Source organism: Gekko japonicus, unplaced genomic scaffold (assembly GCF_001447785.1).
Source record: "Gekko japonicus isolate JY-2015 unplaced genomic scaffold, Gekko_japonicus_V1.1 scaffold68, whole genome shotgun sequence".
NCBI classification, from domain to species: Eukaryota; Metazoa; Chordata; class Lepidosauria; order Squamata; family Gekkonidae; genus Gekko; species Gekko japonicus.
This window is the reverse complement of record NW_015169175.1, coordinates 853338-877471: the sequence shown is the minus strand read 5'-3', so window position 1 is coordinate 877471 and position 24134 is coordinate 853338. Positions and strand designations below refer to the sequence as shown.

Genomic DNA, 24134 nt, shown 5'->3' with positions numbered 1-24134 from the left:
CTATCAGATACCATATTGCACTGTGCATTTGTCTACTAGTCAGGCTCTTCCCAGTAAGCCAGGTGAAGCAACAGCTGAGGCCCTGACCTGCCCAGCACAATCTCATCAGATCTCAGAAGCTAAGCAGGGACAAGTCTGGTTAGTATTTGGATGGAATATCATCAAGGAAGTCCAGCACTGCTATGCAGAGGCAGACAATAGCAAACTACCTCTGAATGTTTCTTGCCTTGAAAACCCTACATGGTTGCTGTAAATCATTTGTGACTTGACAGCATAAAAAACCAAGTTTCTAGAGAAGAAGCAAATATATGAGTAGATGTTGAGCTGTACACAAGCACTATTTCTGTGATTTGCTTTTAGCATTTTGCTTCTAGTACGTAAAAAGCTACCCACAGGTATTAAGTGAGAGGGTTATAGTTTAATCACCTCATTGTTTTTGAGCTGCAGTGCAGTATCTGCTTATTCCATCATCCTCTACCAGTGCCTTAATGCAGATTACCATTATCAAAATATTTTCGACTTCTTCAATTACTACACATAGGCCTACAGCAGTTGTGTGGGACTTCTACCTGGGTACAAGTTTAAAAGTTTACAGCAGTAGGTCCTGCACTCTACCTGAAAAGCAGAACTACAAGAATCAATGTATCATCACATTTGGGGGGTCTCAGTGTCCACCAGTTTGACCAACAACTCAGATGAGCTACATGCGTAACAATGTGATCTATTTGCTTTGTAATGTTCTATGAAGTCAGAGTGCCCTAACCAAGCGTGCCGAAGGGCAGCATCTCTTATACCTTAAAACACTTCATTTTAGCTGATGACAGAACAGACTTCAGCTGGGATCTGTCAGTCATTTGCCTCTCAGTCAGACATCAGTACAGACCATGTTTGCTTTTATACAAGAGCGATTCCATTTATTATGAGGGGGAAAGGATTAACTGCAAGAATACAGTATCCATTTTTATACAGAAAGCTATTTGGGTTCATGCCAGACGTTCTGCAAAAAACCAAAAACCCCTCCCCCAGACATCTGGGCAGGATCCTCCAATATTAGACATCTACCATAAGGGGGAATTTTTCAGTTTTTATATAGCTGAAATTACAGTGGGACAGCAAAGCCATCTTAGTAGCCACTTCCAGCCTCAAACATTGTCATTTCCAGACTCAGGTCAGCGAAACAACATTTCGTATCTTCTGCTCACTAACTATTAAAAGGGCAACACCATGCAGAGACGATGGCTTCTATTTTGGAAATGGATGACTGAACAGATTCTGGAGTATCACTGAGACTGCTGAAATTAGTCTTGAACAACAGCCACTGACACAATCAGAGAGCCATTTTTTCCTGTGGCTGTGCAAACAGTAAGATGCTGTGCAAACATTTCTCAGATGCTGTTTTTAACTGGCTCCAGATTCATTGTTTCCTGCATATGCTGTGGTAGCTAACTTTCAGGTATTCCACTCGACCGCAGCATGCTATAGTGGCACCATGCAGTGCATTGACATCTCTTTAAGACATAGCCGCAGTGATGTTAACTCCATTTGGAGGTAAAGCTACCCAAGGTTTATAAAATACTGGATGTAACTTAAATTCAACTATAGCTTAGGATTCAACCTCACTTGAGTGATATATTACAACAGAAGCCACAGACTGCCTTGTTAGAAGTAGTACAAAATACTTCAGAATAATGAAATAAAAGGACAAATCTACTTGTCTAAAAGGCAATTCACTGTACACATTTTATTTACAGTTTTGTACACTGTCTTAATATGAATGGGACTGCTTTTCTATTTGAGCCGCTCTTAAACCAAAGCAAAATATAACCTAAGGAATACAAAGTGTTAAAGTACAGCATAAGATACAAAAAACAAGAATATTATTTCTAGTAAGGAATGTAATTATGGTGTTACATTTTAAAAAATCCACAATTATGTTCAGGAAATCACACAAACATATCACTGATTTGACTGAAATGCATGAAATTTGTAGCAAAGCTTTTGATGTTACAAAAATAATTACCAAAGAATGCACAAAATTAATGTTTATTAAACCTTTGTCATATTCCCAGATCCTTCACCAATGTTACATGAGCAAGAACTGAAATCAGAATATCACTAATGTTATCAAAGAGGGAAACAAATAAATTAAATCTAGCAGCCATCAGCATCAGTTACAGCAATGACCATGCTGTATGAAGAAAGATTTGCTAGAAAAATGTATGCATCATACTTTTCTTTCAAACCAGCAAAACACGTTATTGCATATAATGCAAAGGTGAAAAAAGTAGTCGGTTTCCCCCCCTGTAGAAATGGCACTGTTTTCGGGATACTTTTTCACAATAGTTACTTTTTTAAGAAGCATCACAGAGTGGGCAAGGGAAGCCTTTATGGATTCAGGGGCAATGTGTACTGAAATTCTTTGATTGGATAAAGGTTACTTCAGCCAAAAATGGAGGAAAAAAAATGAACACAGAAGTACAAGACAAAAGCAAATGAGACTTTTCACAAATTCAGCAACATTTAGATGGAAATCAGATTTAAATGCAGTCCACTCTGCTTTTATAGAGGCTTTGGTTCAGCTCCCAAATCTCGATTGCTTGACGCAGTCTCCTATGAAATACTCAGAAGGTGTCTTCTTAAACAACAAACCTATTTTTAGTGGTGGAGCCGCTCTTAGTAGCTGTGTCAGCATGGGACTGATAACCAATCACTATCTTTGGAGGAAGTCCTAACCTTTCCTTGTATACTCTCCTAAGAAAGAAAAACATGAAAACATGACATTAAGGAGGAAGAATACAGCCACACTGTTCTCAGCCTCACCATTTATATATAAAGTATGAAATTAGGCTCATCTATCAACTTTTTCATCTGCTGGTTGAAATGACAATTATATAAACCTCTCCAGATGGGAACAAAAAAATCAAGGCAGAATCAACATGCAAAATCCTACAATGCACAGGGTTTGGTTTTTTTAAAGAGAGCAGATTTTCACTTTTTGCATTTCAGTTTAAGAATGATCATGACAGCACAGCCATTCACATGATAACTGCAGTTATCAGTTTCCAAACCTAATAGCATTACAGCACTACAGAATCACAGGGAGTTACTGTCTTTTCTCCGAGTTATTTCCTCGCTTTCATGTGTGGGCCATCACAAACCGAATGTCCCTTGAAAGATTACCTCCACCCAGATCAACTTGTCAAAGTTTCAAGACCAGTGGGTGATTCTTTCATGCAGAATCCAACCTTAATCTGAAATGGGACTAACGGGGACCCATAGAAAGCCTTCTTTTGATGGCTATCCCCCCTGCTCTATTTCCTTCTTCAGGTGGTGAGATTGCCACTGCCCCTTCAGGCTTTCAGAGCAAGTCGAAGACACTTATGTTCTGCAAGGCCCCTGAACTCAACTGAGCAAGGGGACAATGCTTACAGTTCCTCTGCCTGCCTTGACTGTGTTTTTCATATTGAACTGCCACTTAATCAGTTTTGATTTTATGGTTCCGACATTCTGATTTGTTGACTGTCTGGGCCTCTGAATAGCTGAAAGGTGGCATATAAATACAGGATAAACCATGTCATGCCATAATCACTGCAGTTAATTTAAAAGCGACTTTCATAAGAATAAAGACTTGATGTTTTCATTTAAGTAGATTTCTGGAAGTAGCACCAGTGAAAAGTGTGCTGCTTGCCCAAAGACGACTGAAATGAAAAATATTGCTATTGCAATGTGAAGCATAAGTTCTTAATGTACTACTACAAAGGTCTGGTACAGTTACATACTAACCAAGAGGGAATAGTATTTTCAGTTCCCCCAGGGACATTTAAAATAGCACTCTATTCTGACACTGAATAAATCTGTACATACAACCCCAGAGTGGTGCCAAGTGGAGAAAAGGCAGATATTTCTATTAACCCTAGGGAACCTGGAGGTCCAGAAAAAAATTAAAAGGCTTTCCCCGCCCAGAGAATTCAATTCAAAATGCTGAAAAATCCTGCGAGTTGCCCCAAATATGCTTTCTATTCTAAAGCCCCACCCCATCACCCCACTGGTCATAGCAAGGGAAGATTGGAGAGAAGGAACGCAGCATGTGCATTCTGGTACAAACCCAGCCCCTTCCATTACTGGGTGTGTGTGTGTGCCCTATCACAGCAGGGGTCATAGGAATCAGCAGGGGAAGGACCCAATGGGATGTCTCCTCCCCGAGTCCCCACTGGTTCCCTGCTTGTTTTAGCCAATTCCAGTCTACCTTAGAACCTTGCATAAAGTGTTATATTTGACCAGGCACTACACTACACTACACCAATATTCCATTTGAGCACAATCATAATCAGCTTTAACTTCTAGGACTAACTCCTGCTTAGTCCGGTTTTTCCCTGTACTAGTAATACTAATGTATACTCAGAGAAGAATAGTCTGCTACGTGTACTTTCTTGCAGTCGCATGGTTTTCCTTTCACAGTTCAATGTTTCACAGCAATTACAAAAATGTAAAGGAAAATACAGGAATATGTAATTTGAAATACAAGTATCTAATGATACAAGTGGATTCTATCTCCTTTCACAAAATCAGAGCCATTTTCCCTGCATGAAACTCTCCTGCCGTGCAACTGATATATTTCAAAGGTCTAGGGTTGGATCCAGGCTAACATTTTCCCCAGGATTTCCACTCATGAGGTACGTATTCCCTTCCTCCACCCTCCCATGACAGCACAAAATCCCCCCCTTTGTTTTTTGGGGTCCAAGTCTCTTCCATGAACAGGATCTCAGGGGGAATTTCAGGCTGCCATGTTGGGGAGGGGATGAAAATGTGCTTTGTAAGTGAAAATCCTTGCAGTTTATGCAGTTCATTTTTAGGTAAAGTATAGTCTCTAATATTCTGCAACTGTCCAGAAACACACAATACTAAACTAACATATCTGCTTTGCATGCAGAAGATCCCAGGTTCAATCCCTGGCATCTCCAGTTGAAAGGACTAGGTAGTAGGTGATGTGAAAGACCTCTGCCTGAGACCTTGGAGAATCACTGCCAGTCTGAGTAGACAATACTGACCTTGATGGACCAATGGTTTGATTCAGTATAAGGCAGCTTCATGTGTACCATTTTTGCATTAGCAGTTTCAGCTCAAATGTGCCCAAGAAAGTGTGTGAATTATTGTCCTTCAGTGTTAGACTAATTCTTCTGTTGGAACTTTTCTTTTAAACAAAGCTGTAGAAAGGCCCTGTCCTACCAAAGCTTGCATAAGAATTGGCAGTCACAAAAGGTCAATAAATAATGATTTTCACCCTCAGAAGATACATATCTGATGAGACTTGTCAACCAAAGACTGGAATGCAGACACACCTTCCATGATCAACCAATGTAATAAACCTACTATATATGACAGAGGATTTTTATCATGACAACCACTTGGATGTTATGCAACATTTATTTATACATCTTAAGCCACCTTCTCTCCCTGAAGACTCAAAACCTAGCTTATAAAAAAGATCCAGACTACAAAATCACTTTAAACAGAGAAAATATAACTTACCCTATATGTGTAACAGCATCCCTGTTTTCACATTCAGTAGTCCATATTGCTATTTTATCACCCTTGGCTCTAACATTAACAACAGCTCCACATACATCATCACTGTAGTCATCAAAGGACTCTCCAATAAGGCACAGCAGCTGTAGAAGTAAAGAGAGCATTAGAGAAACAAGCAGTCCAAAGGGCACTTTTAAAAAGGGTATGAATGCCCTGACCAACTAGGAACCAAGAGCAATTGGAAGAACAAGTGAATGATGCAGGATATTGAGGCACTCATAGCAACAAAACTCATGACTCCGGCTTCTATGTAATCTGTCACTTGTGCGGGAGTTGAGCTATCAAGTTGTCACTGGCATGGAGGAGGTGATGGGGTATACCACTCCTCCACCACACAAGCATCCCAAATAACATAACAACTAGAGCATAACAACTAGAGCAATGCAAATTCTAAAACCCTGATTCCAGGCATAAATTAGGATAATCTTCATAACTTGTAAATGACTTTTTATTAAAAACTGCTTCAAGAAGTCAGCTCTTGTTAAACAAAGCCTCACTGTGGGTGGATCAAGCTCACAGGTAAGAAAGCAAACCATTCCAAGTCTTGTAACAGTCAATCTTAATTATGCAAAATGTCAACAAAACATTGTTGCTAAAGGTGCTCTTAGCCATTCTCACCCATCTAACTAGGAGCAAAACAGGGTCCCAGAAGAACTCCACAGCGCTTTACCTGATCAGATGTACAGACTGACAACCCCCCCAAGCATTACCCATCAGCATTCTCCTCATCTGTATTCAGTTCCAGCATGTTTAACTCTTTCATTCAGCCACAGCCTCCAAACACTGATTTAGGAAGGAGACAGTTGCTGCTGAATGCTTAATTAACAAAATATAGAGCTGAATACTGGGGTATGATACACAATTCCAATTTCCAAATGATTGCTCCAACAGCTGACCTCCCAACTACCTAAATCAAAGTTAGTTATCAAAACTGTATGGTCAACAGGAAAGGGTTCCCTCAGCTTGCTCATAGTAGCAGTTATTGATCAGACTCACTAAGGCCGTCTCACTGCAATGACCAGGTTGGAAGGCCAACCAAAATGGCTGGAAGGATATCATACCCAGATATACCAGCAGTTCTTCTGCCACCACAGTCAGTTACTTCCCTTAGAAAGAGAAGATTTGAGAACAGATTAAAGTTAGCTAAATAATCTTTGCCTAAAAACAGTTTCTTCAAGCAACAGTCTGATCACCACCTCATTTAACAAAAGAGCTTTCCTTCCACAGTAAGATGCTTATAAATAGCCTGGATCCAACTATTAGCAAAAAGGTGCTAGCAAGTACAGATTAACCTTGTGTTCCCCTCCTCACAGTGGACCCTGTCAACTTCCAGTGAGATAATACTCGAAGTAGTGGGATCCACATGCACAAAAAGCTACATGGGTCAGGCGGCTGCAATGAGGAGCGGAGAAGCAAGTCAAATTGTCCCCTCCATCTTCCACTGGTAGCAGATGAACTTGATGGAGATGGCAATTTGCTGTGCAGGCTGCTGTTCACATGGGTCCAGAAATAATTTTTCTAGCAGCTAAAAACTGTGAGTGGGAGCGAATGTGGGAAAAATCTGTGTGCCTTCTGCTGATGACTGGTTAGATCCAACCCTCTATCAACCACTGGGCCTCAACCAGCCAAGACAGGCAAGGATCTGAACAGTGTGTGGTTGCTTTCGCTGTTCACAGGCATGCTGTTGACATTCTCAGGAGAAATAAGGCTAAAGCATTCCAAGCAAATGTGACTAGCAATGGCTTCCCACACCCCACTCTACACTCTTGCAGCTGTCAAAACCACTTCAGACTGGATGCGAGTGACTTTACTAGACAAATATTAAAATTGCTATAGCAAGCTGTAGGTGCCTTGCCCTCTGCTGGATCCTCCCTTGGATACACAAACATTTTCAGCACTAAGAATACTGTAGCTACATGCAATTCTGCTGATGCATTAGTAGCACAGAAGAATGATTTCTCTGCCACCATCACCACTGCCGCATATGCCTGTGGCATATTTTTTTTACCAGATCCACCTCCGCTGTAATCGTCTTTACCCATTTCATAATTCCCAGCTCTTCGGTGTCAAGGACTTATTCAAGTCAGGAGGGGACAACCTTACTACCCTAGTCAACACCTCCCCTCACCATGCTCCAATCAAATTTAATCAGCAACTGCTGGACCCTTCGACTTTTAGGAATCTAGTATGAGACAACAACCAATACCATAAAACTTACTGTCTCTAGCCAGAAGCGATCGAGGTCACTTCGCCTCTGCTGTTTGTTTAATGTAATTAGCCATCGTCCTCCTCGTTTATTCTTCTCATCTTCCCACATGGGCTCAATACCATCCTAAAAATGTAGTTTCAATATCAAACATATCAAAAACATCAAACAAAAACATTACCAAACAAACAAAATCAATCTCACACGTAACCCAAATAACACTCTGTTTTACAAATGCTATTTTGCATCCACCTCATGATATTACGACATTACTCACATGTACCATGGACTGCTTTCTTCCAAATAAAAACACACAAAGGAATTATGGAAAAACCTTTCCCAATGCCAGAGAATTCTGGGGGACTAACTACAGCATCTGTTTATGTATTTCATGGATAGTACTACCACAAAGAACAGACAGTGTGGCAACACATCATGCAAACTTAAGAGGACTAGCAACACCCTGTACTCGAGCGGCCAGTGAGTCTCTCACGTTTGACCTCTACTTTTATCAATTTCAGGTCCAGTCCAGGCTATAATTTTTTACTCGTTACACCTGTGCAGTAATTCTGCAGCATGATGTTCGTCTTGGTGAAGGCAGAATTCTGAGGACTCAAACTAGAGATGTTTTCAGACGGGAGAGTATAAAAACAAAGCTCTTTTCTTATGAACTAACAGACTATACCTGACCAAAATACAGTTTTCTGCATACCTTAAAAAGTGAGTAGTCACAACCAGGCATTAAGTTACTAGAGAGCTGGATATGGTTGTATAATCTATTTCGGAAAAACAAACCACAATTAAGACAATGAAGTTCACAAGTATTGCTTATTACACCTATAATTAAAAGCCTGAAACATACAAAAACATGAAAAATCCAGCCAGCATCATAATTTGAGATTTTTAAAAATAACTTCTGAACAAATGCTATTCTTATTAAGCCTTTTATTCTTGTAGCATAAGGCAATCCAGTAAACATTTCCATTATCCTGTACTTAATAGCATCGTTCATAATACACCCCAACACCTGACTGCACAGCTACCAAAGCTGATTGCAAGTGGAAGCTGAGATTGTACTACAAATCTAGTTTCTTAATCAACTACTTTCAGTGACAAGTTTCACCCCCCCAGGCCTTTTTAAAAATAAGAATTTCAAATCCCCATTCTGCTAAGAAGCTCCTTTGGTAACCTTCGGTGTTACTATTATCGAGCCTGAACTACCTCACTGGGTTGTTGTGAAAATCAAATGGAGAGTTGGGGGACCAAGTGCACTGTGCAGAGCTCCCTGGACGAGGAGGAGCAAGATAAAAATCTAAATGATGAATGTAAAAGGTCTACTATATGAATTAGTAAGATTAGCTCTGAAAACTTGACTTACGCCCAAAAATCTTCCACAGTATCAAATTTTGAGATCAGACGAAGATTTGCTTGCCAGGTTTTACTTTTGTCATTTTTAAAGAACCAGAGCGCCCACCTGAAAATAAACGATATATTGCACACACTTGAGGAATAAAGAAAAATCCAGTCTGACCACAGTGCACAGAAGAATGGGGAGCAAAATTACACATTAAGGCAGCAGAGAACATGACAGATTTAATTTTCAGTTCACATTGCAAATCTGGGCACATTACTAAGAGCGCAATCCCCAGGCAGCTAAAGAAGGGGAAGGTTCCGTTGGCTGGTGGGAACAGCTCAATTCCTTCTAGGCTGACCTTCTTCCTGCAGGTATTTAGCCTGGGCAGTGCCTGAGGTGTGAGCCAAAGGGCTCCTAAGCCCAAGGCTTGCATCCTGGGACCTGCAGTAGGCAGTTTGGTGGACCAGTATCAGCCAAAGTTGGCCTTTTTGTCTGTTTTTGTAATTTGAACTTTTTTCTCTTTTCTGCAAGGCACTCTGGCTACATTAGGCGGGAAAAACAATCTAAAAAAATGCTTGAATACATAACTGAAGAGCTACTCCTGTCACTGAACTCAGTGGCCTTAGAGGAGAGTTCACTTCACTCAGAATCGCTCTGGAGGATGCTAACAGTAACAAGCAAAGGAAGAAAACTCCCAATTCCCAGTATTTATATATAGATATAATGACCACTTACTTAAGATACCCACATTATAAATACCATTTTACCAACATTCAATTTCCTTTTAGAAAAAGTCCAGAGAAATATAACTGAAGACTGTTTTGCGCCACTTGTTCTCAATGCCCTGATCAAGCCAGGTGCACTGAGGGAAGGAAAAGAGTCTTCTACCACATATTGCTATATGGATGAGGAATTATTTGTACACAACTAGATATGCATGTAATCTACTTATTCAATCCAGTAGCCTGGGCTGTGAGCAGAGAGGGTTTAAAAAAAAAAAACAACACACCTGCCAATCAGTTGTTTGGCAAGCTGTATTCAGATCATGCCCCACATCCCCAAACAGCTGATAAGCAAGACCTTCGCTTTTAAAACATGACTTGCTTCATTGCATCAAGACAGTACTCTGGCAGAACTTTCCAAGAAGCAGGTTCCAGTATTTCCCCACTCTTTCTGAATGCAAGTGAACAACTTATGTACAACTATACATTTTACCAGGTTAAGAATCGCACAACTGTCATAAAGGTAAAGGTAAAGGTTCCCTTGCTCGAAAGCCAGTCGAATCCGACTCTAGGGTTGCGGTGCTCATCTCCGTTTCCAAGCCGAAGAGCCAGCGCTGTCCGAAGACGTTTCCGTGGTCATGTGGCCGGCATGACTAAACACTAAGGCGCACGGAACGCTGTTACCTTCCCACCGAAGTGGTACCTATTTATCTACTTGCAATTTCTTGCTTTCGAACTGCTAGGTTGGCAGGAGCTGGAACTAGAGACAGGAGCTCACCCTGTCTTGCGGCACCCGGGTCTTGAACCGCTGAACTACTGACCTTCCACAGCCTGCAGTGCAGTGTCTTAACCACTTGAGCCACTGCAGCTCCAACTGTCATAGCCACTTTTAATATCAATACAATTATTTCATCTATATTCCCTGCATTGTTCTCACTTTAAAAACCCTTGAAAACTCAGTGCAACTTCTTTATACCCACAAAACAGATGAGCTACCCAAATAGTAGGATAACCAAAACTGACAGGACAAAGTTTGAGTCCAGTGGCACCTTTAAGACCAATAAAGTTTTATTCAAGGTAGGAGCTTTCGTGTGCATGCACACTTCCTCAGATATGTGTGTGCACAGGAAAGCTCATACCTTAAATAAAACTTTGTTGGTCTTAAAGGTGCCACTGGACTCAAACTTTGTTCTTCTGCTTCAGACCAACACGGCTACCCACCTGGATTAACCAGAATTGATGCTTACTTAAGGGCACAGTGATCTGAGACTACCTGGGATATATGTTTAATTTAGAAATTAAATGAGATTTGATGGAGATAAGTTGTTTTGACAATGAGAACCTTCCACTCCAAATCAGCAGTGGGATTTCAAGTTGCAGTACCACTTACAAACTCTTTAAAAAATTCAGTAGACTTCAACAGTGAAGAAATTTTGGCACAAAAAAGGATGAAAGTGATATTGGCAGGCTGTACCTTGAACTAAAACAGCACTGCAGAGATACTACTAGCAGCTTATTTCCTAAAAAAAATAGTGCAGGCAGAAAGATGTTTAGTCCAGTGTGATAAACTGTGGTGCCACTTTCGTACATTTACTTAAAAGCTTTGCTATGAGATAATTATAAATTAATGCAGCTAAAATTGTAAAAAATGTTTCATTCTCAAGAGATATACATTTTACACTATCAAGATATTTTATTTTCCGTGGAAGGCTCAGCCTCTACATCCTATTGTTGGCCATCCAGAGGTACTGGTTGGCCACTCTGTTAGACAAGATGCTAGACTAGATGGACCATAGGTCTGATCCAGCGGGGCTTTTCATATGTTCGAAGAAGCTGTGTACAAGACTGCCAGAACGGTATTTTGTGGGTTCACATATAAGTGATACAATGTTGACAAGCAGCTTAGTATCACATTCCAAATGCTGGGTGGACAGGACGACAGGAGAGAACTAATACCTCATGTTCCCCTTGTAGGCTTTCTGAAAGTGTTTGGCTATCCACTCTTGAAAACAGAGCACTGGATTAGCTGGACTTTTTGGCTGATCAGCCAGGTTTTTATGTAAACCCTATCTGGTTTGAAGTAAGACAAATGCAAATAGATAACTTCTGACCATTTTCTTAATCACTGAAGTATAGTTTAAATTCTTTAACGATGTCCTAACTTCATGCAGAACTTTACCTCACTGTCCAAAATTTAACTCAAGGCCACACATACTTGTTCCCAAACCAGAAACAGCAGTGATACTACTAAATGCAGCCATAAGAATTTTATGGTTCATCAAGAAAAGGAAGAATCCAAGATCCACTGAAACCTTTCAGGAAAGGCAGAGCATACTAGGCACTGTATGATGCAGAATGGCTGTTAGTCAGCACAGAATGCTAGTGGAACAAATTCCACCTGTTTGAAAAAGAACTGCATCCTGCGACAATGTAACTATTCAAAATGCCAACCTAATGATACCATATCTGCATTAGAATGAAAGAAGATAACAAATGAAGATGCAATGCAAGTCAGTTCTCACCTACAAAATGAGTATGCTTTACAATGTGGTCTGGCTAGGCAGAAGAAGAATCTCAGTGTTTCAGATCCAAAGATTACTATGTCTGATTCACCTGAAATTACACCAACCCCTGTGTGTAATGCCTATTTCTAAATTACTTTAACAGACTAACTAATCTGACTGTGGCTGTGAAACACTTTTATTCTTCGTTTCAGCATTTACTTTGGGGAATCATTTTCACACAAAAACTGTAACACATACTTCCATTCTGAACAATTTACTAATTTAGCACAACCCTCTTGTGACATACTATTATAGTGGTCAAAAGAAGCACGCCTCACCTGTTTTGTAATGGATGCTTGATGTATGGTTCAGGGCTGACTACCTCCTGACTTGCTGGTGTCTCAGTTTTTTCTTCTTCTGAAGTCTGAGGGTTAGAAGTGGTTTCCTATACAAACAAAGGAAGTATTTAACTTGCAGCTTTACAACCCTGACATAGTGCAGTAAACACATTTTGTTTAGCAAGGTTTGGTGTCAAGATACAAAATCATAAATACTTATGGCTCTTAATAGCAAGGAAATATCAATATTACTAGTATTCCTGTAGCATTCAGCATTAGAATGGCTCCATGTGAACTGCAAGAGAGGTTGCTTAGATTATTGGAGGACTGTGCAGATGAGAGATCTCCTGAGCAAGGGATCTCTTGCCTTCTATGTGTCACAGAATATGTATCAATCCAGCAAAACATCTCTCCCCCAAAAGAAACACTTCTCAAGGGTGAAAGGACAAGATGTATTGCAACAGGTCTAATGCACAACTAGGTTTGTCATCAACATCCAAACAGAAACAAAGCTGGAAACAAAAGCTGTGTTTCTTTCAAATTAAAATACACCTTGATATGATTAATTCTGCCATTTCACAGGCCTTGCCAGGAATCAAGATGAGAATCCTATGAACATTCTTCTAGCATAAGTGGATCTTTCCCCAGCACCCCCTGTGTAACCTGAAGTGGCACTGCCAAGTGTTGGCAGATTTTTGCATACAAGAACCCATGCAGGTTGAGGAACTGAATGACTAGGCTTATCAGGCAAGACCTTCTTCCCATTTCTTCAACAGAGTATCATAAGATGCAACTCATGAATTCCAATACTGAAATACAAAGTCACCACTAGTTTATAATTAAGCTTTAGGGCAAGTTAATTCTTTCTATGCTGTTCCAGTGCATATGGTATGAGACTGTGCAAAGCCACTCATTACAGATTTCAGTAAGATCCTATACACTCCCAAGGAACAAGAGAACAGCTACCTTACTTTTCTATCATTCCACCAAGTGCTTTGGGGGAAAATAAAACACAGCACCATCCCAGCCCCAAAGAGACAGCTGCACGTCTAGGTCAAAAATTTTAAGTTATAAGATGTTTTAAGATAAACAAACCTAATAATGAAAACCTACTTTTAGCTTTCCACAATAGGTTACCTCACAATTCAGCACTATTAGTTAAGCATCAGTCTTCTAAAAGATAATTCAAAAATGCTAAGCAGAAAGTAAATATGAAATGACCAAAGGGACTGATGACACATGGAACTTTCAGTTTTATCACCTACATACTTTGTTATAATGAACAGCTCTGACCTGCCCATCATATTGTTCCTTAAGAACTTCTTTGAACAATCCACATCAGAAACTCATCAGCCACGCAACTTGGCATCACTCAGATGCCAATGTAGCAACTAGTGCTGAAAATAGAGTTGACACACAATAGTTGAACATCAAGAAACTGAAGTCAACACGTCATACCTACCCCTGTTGTATGGCAAGGAAACTTCCAGAACAAACTGCTAAAAAACAACTTTAACTCACTGAACTTAAAAATGTATACTGGTATTAAGTACCTGAAGGGGGAAAGTTACTTTTAAAATAACCACTGTCATCTGAAGTTGGTTTATCTTAGAAGTACCGGACACATTTTCTAACCTTCTCCCAACACCTTTCAGGTGTTCAGCACATGCATATTCTAATGGATGAATCTGGTATTCAAAGTACTCTCTCAGTCTCAAGGAAACAAGTTATGTTACGCTGTATTTGATGCAAATCCTAAAAAACCTGAATACTTACCATTACACTACTTGGCCCAGAAAGATTTCCAATCATGGTGACTAACAGCCTGTAAAATCTAGTATTCTAAAACAACAAACCCCCTACATACACACCTACACTTGATTTGAAGCTGGTTAAAGTGTGAAAAAGAAGGGGCTTCTTAACACTGGGAACAGTCAGGAAAGGAGCTGTCAAAACAGACAGAGCATTTAAGACTACGATTGGGAAAACCTATGCATGGTTCCATAGCTATTCTGTTCCCTAGAAACAATTTATACTACACTGAAATGTGACTGAGGGCTAAGAAAAATAATACATTTTCAAACTACATCTATATTTGAAAAGTGTGAAGCAAATAGAAAGTGGCATTTTCCTGCACAGATTCATACTGAACAGTTGTTACACTCCAACAACCCATGGTCCTTTGGTAGATATAATGAAGTGCTTCTATTCCTAGTCTGGAGTTAAAACTAGCCACTGCCTATGCTGTGTCAGAGCCAATTTACAGGACCACCTGGCATAAAGCCAAAGTTTGTTCTCATTCCACAGATTTCAACATGGTCCTGGTGGACAAAGTTGTCATAACCCTTCACTACTCCCACAAAACCTCTGGTTATGCACACCAACACTCAGCCCACGTTGGGAATGCTGGCCAGTGTCAAGGGAAATCTTGTTTTGTGGAGAATGATTCAGACGACCCTTTAGCCTGAAGAGGGGGGAAAAAAGCACAACTGTGGCTAGCGTGAAAAGCCTTTGTCTTCGCGTGAAAGCGACTGAAAGAGCCGGCTCTAAATTAGAGCCAATCGCGTGTCCTTCGCTGCCCCCGAAAAAGCCCGTGGCATCATCAAATCGGAATCTAAGGGAAGGTTCATCCTCGCCGGCTCTTCTTCCTACGGCCACCCGCTCTGACAAACACGCGAGAAGCCTGCAATTTGCGCAAGCTAACCCGGGGAACCACCTCAAGCCAAGCGACCCGGCCCGTGCCTCAGGGGCGGAGAGGGCCGAGCGAGAGCAGGCCGGGGGTGGTGGGGCACCTCCTGCGCAGCCCGGCCGAGCGGAGGGGGAGCCAAGACGGGCCGGGGCGGAGGAAGAGGAGGCGAAGCTGCCGGCGATTCCGGCCGGGCGAAGGCAGGCGCGTGCGAGCGAAGTGGGGAGGGAGGCGCCAGCGGCTGAGCGGCGAGAAGCCCTCGAGCCGATCCGGCCTGTCGGAGCGCAGGCCGGCACAATGGAGACTGTGGCAGGGGAAGAAGTCCTGCCCTCTCCCCCCACCCGGGCTTATTCGGGCGCTCCTTCTCTCCCACCCACCCAGGTCCTCTTCCCGCGATCCCCCTTCCCCGCTTCGTCCCGCGATCCCCCTTCCCTGCCGCCCCTGCCGCCCGCGGCCCCCCGCTCAGGCGGTGACGGCACAATCGCCGGCCGGCCGCTCGCCCTCTCCCCGCTCGGAACCCGCCCGGATGCCCCGCCCTGCCTGCCTGCCTTCCCCTCAGTCGCCCCTCCGCGGCACACGCCCGGCGCCTTTCGCTCTCCGTACACGCGCGCCACACAGCCACATTCCCAGGCCGCCGCCGCCGCCCCCCTCCTTTCCAACCACCACTTGCCAAGGCCGTCTCTCTCTCCCCCCCTCTGGGGATTTTTCTCCTGCCCACGCCCCGTTTCCCTCAGGGGCATCGAGCCTCCCCGCTCTTCTTGCCGCCCCCCGCCCCATCTCGGCGGCAGGCGAAATGGAGGAAAAAGGGGAGCGGGAATGAGGACACTCACCGGTTCCACCGTCGCCATCTTAGATCGCTCTGATCGCACAAGTGCGGAGGGGGAGGGGAGAGGTAAAAAAGCAGAGGGCGGGTAACAAATCAGGTTCGAAAGCGATTGGCCGGCAGGGCGTCACGCGGAGGCGGCGGCCGTTTTGGCGGCTTGGCGCGTGCGCCGGACCGGGAGAGGAGGGAGTCGGCGGCCGAGGGAAGGGAAGGGGGGAGCAGAAGCTTCTGGGAATCGTAGTCTTCGGTAATCTACTCCCTCCCCTGAAGAGGAGAGACAGTCACGTGGGGAAAGCCGACGGGGCCATGTCAGGCTGTGCGGACGTTGTTGCTCAGAACGGAAAGTGACCCCTGGAGTCCAAATACTGCCACTGCAAAGGCAGCCTCCGGGTGGGACCTGTCCGCATCCCACCGCTGACGCCCCGCCCTGGCTGCACGGCTGCTGACCCCTTCTCTGTCATGGGGGTGTCAGCATGTGTGATGCAAGCTCCTCCTCATCCCTCAGGTCACCGCCATTCACACCCAAAATCTGACGGGGGGAGAGAGGGGTAACTGGCAAGTAAGTCAGTACGTCGGTCTGATTGCTCACAATGTATTAGATGTATGGTACCAGATAGACGCTGGCGATCGAAGTCAGCTTTCTAAGCAGACATTCACTGAAATACCACGGTCATTCTTCTTCTTGAAATACCACCCTTTTCCTACACTGCATGTCATACCATCTCTATGACTCGGTTGCCAGCCAACCAGACTTTCATTGGCCCCATCCTAAAAAGAGTTATCTCTTCTAAATCTGTTGAAGTCAATGGTCTTAGATGGGTGTAACTCTTTTTAGGATGGCACTAACTTTTCATTCTCCTGGTTACTAGGGTAGAATAGAAACCCAAAATGGGGAAGGGAATTCCAGTCAGTACATTTTAATGGCTGTTTCTCTCACAATAAGATGTAAGAGAACAAGATGTTTTCCCCATTGGCTCCAAATTCAGCTTCCAGAGAAGAACATTTCCATTGGCAAAATAGGGGAAACAGTCCCTCTCCCTGCCTCCAATTTTCTCCCTTGAATCACAACCTAGCTGTATTATATAAAATGGTGGTAGAACCTGCTGTCAAGTTGCATGACTTATGGCAACCCTGTAGGGTTTTCAAGCTGAGACAAACAAAGGTGATTTGTCATTGCCTGCCTCTGTGTAGCAACCTTGGACTTCGCTGGTGGTCTCCCATTCAAGTACTCACCAGAGCCAACCCTGATTAGCTTCCAAGAGCTGGTTAGCCTGGGCCATCCAGGTCAGGGCATTATATAAAATATCAGTCAATACAAATATCACAAAACTAGATGCAATGTGTAGTTGCATGAGAAAGAGATAATGGAATTGATTCGTTGTAGATTTTTCCGGGCTGTATGGCCGTGGTCTTGGCACTGTAGGACCTGAGGTTTTGCCAGCCTTCGACAACAAATGGAATTGATTTATTCTCTTTTGGATGGAGGAACATTTTTTGTGCATGTTTCATTGCTGGCAAGTATACCAGGTATCTCAGAATGTGGCTCAAATCTGAATCCAAATCAACTAGCTTTGCAATGCATGGGGGGCGGGGAACAAGCATACAAATATAATCATCCTTAACCTATGTTCTCACAAGTTCTTGGTTTTGCATCTGTGCATCTTCCAATTGTCAATACCTGAAACAATTTTTGTGCACATCCTGGAAACCTGTGGATGGATAAACAGGGATCTGCCATTTCTAAGAGCCCAGGTATATCCATTTTTCCTGCAGTTTCTTTGTGCTGGCCAGGCTGCATCCGCACCACCATTTCCTACTTATACAGCAGATTCTCATTTACTGAAGAAGTCATCATCAGAATTTCAGCATTTATGAAAGAAATAATAGAAGCATTACAATACATATATGACATCGCTTGAAGGGTCTGGTTTCTTGAGTTCTGCTTTCTTGACACAGCCATATGTTGATAGCCCATCTGTCAAGCCTTTCACAAATAACAGCTGTATTACATTCCAGACCTTATTCCAGACCTCTGGCAGACGTGCCGAAAAGTCTTCTTTGGTAGGGAGTACAGAAGTGGAGTGTTTTTTTTTTTTTTTAAAGTACTTTTCACCCAACATCATGATTGAATCATCCTGTTTCCAGGTTTTCCCCTGAGTATGTTTTCCAAATCTGCCTTATTCCAACCTTTTTAGAAAGAACATAGTTCAAGCACATTAGCATGCCATCTGGAAGGAATGGTGCACATTTTCCTGCTCTGAAAAGGTCCTGCCCACATTGTCATCATTTTCCCACTGAGAGCCCCATGTGGGTGCCATTTTTCCAACATTTGTTTTTCCTGCTGCACCACTGAAGGGGCTTTTGGAGAGCCTTTAAAACTTCCACTTGAGGATGCCTCAATCACCAAAGCACATACCTCTGCATGGTGATGAAAGCAACACAGAGAATCCTCACTACATGAAGGAGCAAGCCAAAGCAGGTCTACACAGTAGTAAGCCCTAGTTTATTCAATGAGGCTTACCCCTGGGAAAGTGTTCAAAAGACTGCCACCTTTCTCTCCAAGGTGACTACCTCTGGCTGAACATTAGCCATTTTAAATCCTCAAGTGACTTATGGGTAGGAATAGAAGAAGTAACACTTTTATTAATTAAATATTTATAGCCTCTCTTTCTTCAAGGACGCAAGGTGCCTGGCAGTAATATTCTTTTGGGTATTTAGGTGTATATATATCAACAATATAACTCACTGAAGAAATAAATAATAAAACTCCAGTGGCACCTTAAAGACTAATAACATTTATTTCCATATGAGGTTACAGAAAAGGCAATATTAAATAAAGCATTCACACTGTTAGTCTGCAGGCCTGCCTCTTCCCCCTATGCTCTGCCATGATATTTTGCTCACCTGAGCAGGTGCCACCCTGCAAAAGGGCAACATCAACAACTGCCTGTACAACTTGCTTTCTCTGTTGTGGCCCCCACCTTATGGAATGGCCTGCCTGGTAAGGTCAGGGAGGCTCCCACCCACCCGGCATTCTGTAAACTATGCAGAAGAGATTCTGGAAGGCATTTTTACACAGGTAATAGGGCCACACTACAACAGAATGGTTCATAAAGATGCTTTCATAAGGGGAAGGGAGTTATAGATTATACTACTGTGCACAGTCCATACTACCTGTTGCTGTATTATTATCCTACCATGTAATTTCTGTGTTGTTTAACATGCAATGTTAATACTTACGTTTGGTTTCACATTTCTGCAATGGATGTCCCATCCTGTTGATTGTATTTACTTGAGTCTCAGTGAGAAAGGTGGACTATAAATAACATAAATAAAAATAAATAACATACTAACACATTTATTCAGGCACTAGGAGTAAGGCTCGTTGTGGGAAGAAATACAACAAGCTCTAGAAGGAAGCTCTAGGTGAGTGTCCCGGCTGTGGCTGGTGGGGTGGCAGAGGGAAGGGGAAAATAGTGGGAGGCAAGCCATGTTTATTTCCTTCTGCTTAGCTATAAGGCAGGGCTGTCTCAAGTCATTTTGCTGCCCCAAGTAAGTAATATGGAAGGACAGCCTCATGGTAACAGGTATGGTTCCCTCCACCCCTGACTTATGTTGATTTGGGGTTATGCAGCTAAGGCAGAAAACTACCTCCTCCTATGCCAAGTCTTCTGGGTTCCAAGGGTCTGGAAAGCAGTTCCATAGCCAGTTACAGGGTTACCAACTCTGGGTTGGGAAATACCTGCAGATTTGAGGGGTGGAGGGAAGGGTTTGGGGTGCAGAGGGACTTCAGCAGGGTATAATGCTATAGAGTCAACTGCTCAAAGCAGCCATTGTCTTCAGGAGAACTGATCTTGGTCATCTGGAGATCAGTTGTAATAGCTGGGAAATTTTCTGTAGGGGAAATGATGTGCTGTGGCTGGGGAACACGGTGATTTCTGGGAGATCTCCAGGCCCCACAAGGAGACTGGCAACTCCAGTGACCATTTAAGGGAAGATTGGGATATGTATTTTACCTCAGGACACATAAGCAAACGACCTCTGTGTTCTGACTGGCTGTGGAATGTTGGAGGCGGGACTCAGGCAAAACGCAGCCAGTGGATAGGGATAGCTTCTAAGTGACACATCATGGAGTCAACTGATTTAGGAGCGTGTGGAATGTTCAGAAAGTGCCACCCCACTTCACAATTATATATAAGGAGAGATAAGTTTTGGGGAATAGACCCATGTGTCTTTCAAAGTTTGCTGTAGTTCATGTGCCATTCCATCTGTTAGTTTGTAAGGTGCCACTAGTCATTTTTGGGGTTCTGTTCTCAATATATTTAATTATTTTGCCTATTTCTGTGCTGTCTTTTCAGAGGCCTGTTTGAGGTAGCTTACAATTAAAACAACATCACAATATAAAAAAGCAGGCCATTAAAAACAATGTTGTATATTGATGCACTGGAAATACGACAGAACTGCTTTATTTCATTAATTTACTTACAACATTCTTTCCTCCTCCATTCTGTCCTCACCACAATCCTGTGAGGTAGGTCAGGCTGAAAGCGTGTGACTAGCCCAAGGTCACTCTTATGTTGATTAAAAAATTTCAAAGAATGTGGATGGTGTTTGTTGAAAGTATTTGTGCCAACTAAGTATGTAGGACATATGTTTCATTGTAATGTTCTCCAAATTGCTGGTCCAAGTGGTGATTACATGGCTCCAGTGCAGGAACATAATATTTGTTAATTATAACAGGAAAAAAAAAAGATATACATCTTGTATAGATCTTCAGACAGAGCATGTTAGAAATGCTAGAACCTATTTTAAAAATGAATGAAATAGCCCATATGTTAAAGGGAACAAGCAGTTTATGCATCACAATAAATGTTTTTAGGTGAGCAGATGCTGTTGACAAGGTCAGACTGAACCACAAAGAATTACAAAGTCTATTTGCATATGCATTATTCCCCAGATATGGGCAGGAAGAATATGTATTACTCTTGGTAGGGCACATAATTATCATGCTGAGACTTTGGCTGCAATCCTAAAAACATTTTCCTGGGAGTAAGCCCATGCAATAAACTGTGACTTACTTCTGAGTAGACCCGCTTAGGTTTATAGTCAACTAATTTAAGCTGTCTACATGAAAACGATGATCATACAAATCTGACAACATAATAGAGCTATATCCAAACCTGGTTGAATATTGTGCTATGCTTGTCCTATAGCAATCATTCACAACTAGACTGAGTTATCTACACTGGAACATAGTCAACAATGTGGAGATGCAGCCCAGGATTGTTTCAACATGACTTTCTGCCTGATCTTCAGATGTAAACACTACATGGTTCAGTGGGGCACTAGAAGCTCATAGTAAATCAGACCTTTGGTCCATCAGGGTCACTATTGTCTATTCAAACTGACAGCGCCTATCTAGGGTCTTTCACATAACCTGATCCTTTTTTGTTTAAACTGGATATGCTAAGGATTGAACCTGGGACCTTCTGCATGCCAAGCGGATGCTCTACCACTGAGCCACAGCCTCTCCACAAAATGGCTTACTCCCATATAGACGTGCATTGATTGCAGTTTTAGTCATCACTAACTTTTGCTGCATCTGTGCCACTTTGCTTTTAGTGTGAAACCAGTACAAAGGAATGTATGTTTACTCTGTACCCAAAACCAGACAGATTTTATTTCTCTGGGTTTTGAGCCATGATAATATACAGCACCGAAAAACTATGTTTTGAAATCTTTTACAACTCTGTCATCATTCTGGAAGGGTCAGCAGGGCGATGAACAGCTATTGAAACCCTGCTGTAGTCTGTGGCCATGTACCAGTGAGAAGGGGGAGGCGTGTGCATGTCTAAAGTGCTGTCGTTGCTTCTGGCTTATGATAACCTTATGAATTAATGACCTTCAAAATCTCCTACTGTTAACAGCCTTACTCCCTCCAAAATCTCCTATTGTTAACAGCCTTACTAAAATCTTGCAAACTAAGGGCCATGGCTTCCTTTATTGAATTGATCAATCTCATGTTGGGTCGTCCTCTTTTCCTGCTGCCATCAACTTTTCCTAGCATTATAGCCTTTTCCAGTGACTTGTATTCTCATAATATGACCCTAACAATAGCCTCAGTTTAGTCATTTTAGCTTCAATGGAAAGTTCCTGAATTTTGCAATGAGTAGCTCATGATCTGATCATGATCTAGAACCCATTTATTTGTCTTTTTGATGATCCACAGTATCTGAAAAACTCCAGCACTACATTTCAAATGAATCAATATTCTTCATGTCAGCTTTCTTCATCATCCAACTTTCACACTTGTACATAATAATGGGAAATACTATAGTATGAATCATCTTGATCCTGGTCACCAGTGACACCTCCTTACCCTTAAGAATCTTTTCTAGCTCCTTCAAGGCTGCCCTTCCCAGTCTCCGTCTTCTTCTGATGTCTTGGTTGATGATGGAGCCAAGTAATAGAAAACTCTTTAACAATTTCAATTTCTTAAAGTCGTGTAATTCCCCAGCAGTCAATACTTTTGTTTTCTTGATGTTCAGCTGCAATCCTGCTTTGGCACTTTCTATTTTATCTTTCATCAATAATTTCAAGTTACACAGGCACAAAGCAATAGTTCACATGTCACAACTTATCATAAGCATGCAGCTGAGTCTTTCCTCTCAGCGCTTTCTGTTGTGAACCGAAAATTGTGTTTAAAAAGTTACTTATTTATACCCCACCAGTCTGTCTCAAAACAGCCCTCCAGGTGACTTACAAGTATATCACTTATACAATATTTATCAATCGAAAAACCTTAAAAACACCATAAAGCAAACCAAACATAGAAGCTGTAGCCTAAACAAGGCACGATATAATTCTAATTAGTTACACAGAGACACTACTTCTTGGCTAATATCTAATAGTCCCCACCCCAAACCCAGCAGAATAAGAGATTTTACAATTTCTCCAGACAGCGTTAAGTGAGACAGTTTAAAGAAGAGCTCGAGAGGGTGTTCCATAAAGAAGGCTCTGCTTCTAGCAGAAATAATTCTGACTTCAGTTAATGAGGGTCTCTGAAGCAATTCCTTATGTAGATTACAGTCAATAGGAAAGGTTACACTTAAGAAGTTAACATTTCGGGGGGGGGGGCGGCTGACACAGAAACCACACAATTACACCAGAGCACATGAGTCTGAAAGGGATACATACCTTACTAAGATCATAACTATATCTCAGTAAGATCATAACTATAAGATCATAACTATATCTATATATCCATTGAGTGCAATACCTATATTTGAAAGGCTGTCATTTAGAGGGAGCCATTCCAGTTGGCAGCAGAGGATAGGATCCGAAGCAACGGGTTTAAGTTACATGCAGAAAGGTATCAGCTGGATATTAGGAAAAACCTTTTCACGGTCAGAGTGGTTCAAAGGTGGAATCAGCTGCCTAGGGAGGTGGTTAGCTCCCCTTCACTGGCAGCTTTCAAGAAGAGGCTGGATGAATATTTGTCAGAGATGCTTTAGGCTGGTCCTGCATTGGGCAGGGGGTTGGACTAGATGGTCTGTATGGCCCCTTCCAACTCTATGATTCTATCTAACAGTAAATAGGCTGGCCCATGTGGATAACAAAATCAGATAACTGGACAGTCCATAGATAAAAGATTTCTACATACTTGAGGAACTCCCCAAGTATCATGCATAACAATGTGTCTTTGTACATTAACCAAAAGGAGGGGGGGGCACTTTAATAAGGCCTCATAAAGACTAAGGACCAGAAAGGATAAGTGTTCAGGGAAAAGAAGGGGAGGGGGAATTAATCAAGCCCCCTACAGTGTGTAGAGAATACTGGAGTATGAGATCTTGTTGGGTAGAATGACATTTTTACACTGTTTCCCCTACCCCCAACCCTATGATGCCTCATGAGT

The 24134-nt window shown here is 42.2% G+C and overlaps 1 protein-coding gene across 2 annotated transcripts; it reads right to left on the bottom strand.

The window, feature by feature from the left end:
• Positions 1-1909: 1909 nt before the first annotated feature.
• On the bottom strand, positions 1910-16289 carry EIF4E (eukaryotic translation initiation factor 4E). Of its 2 annotated transcripts, none has more exons than XM_015415977.1 (7): positions 16227-16289; positions 12711-12817; positions 9171-9266; positions 8505-8568; positions 7805-7918; positions 5530-5669; positions 1910-2751 (listed from the first exon to the last, which is right to left on the bottom strand). In XM_015415977.1, the coding sequence occupies exons 1-7, from the start codon at positions 16242-16244 to the stop codon at positions 2637-2639; spliced, it is 654 nt and encodes a 217-aa protein (XP_015271463.1). In that variant the 5' UTR covers positions 16245-16289; the 3' UTR covers positions 1910-2636. The 2 variants fall into 2 exon arrangements, with proteins under 2 accessions (XP_015271463.1, XP_015271462.1); XM_015415976.1 differs by lacking the exon at positions 16227-16289 and adding an exon at positions 14487-14856.
• Positions 16290-24134: the final 7845 nt, after the last annotated feature.

Bases quoted from the DNA above. Each gene is read 5' to 3' on its own strand.
- EIF4E (XM_015415976.1), bottom strand. From the start codon at position 14,522: ATGATTGGAAATCTTTCTGGGCCAAGTAGTGTAATG. The intron at 7,919-8,504 runs GTATGCAGAAAA...CTACATTTTTAG, and splicing joins GTGACTACTCACTTTTTAAG to GATGGTATTGAGCCCATGTG. The intron at 2,752-5,529 runs GTAAGTTATATT...TTTCTTTCTTAG, and splicing joins GATGCTGTTACACATATAGG to GAGAGTATACAAGGAAAGGT.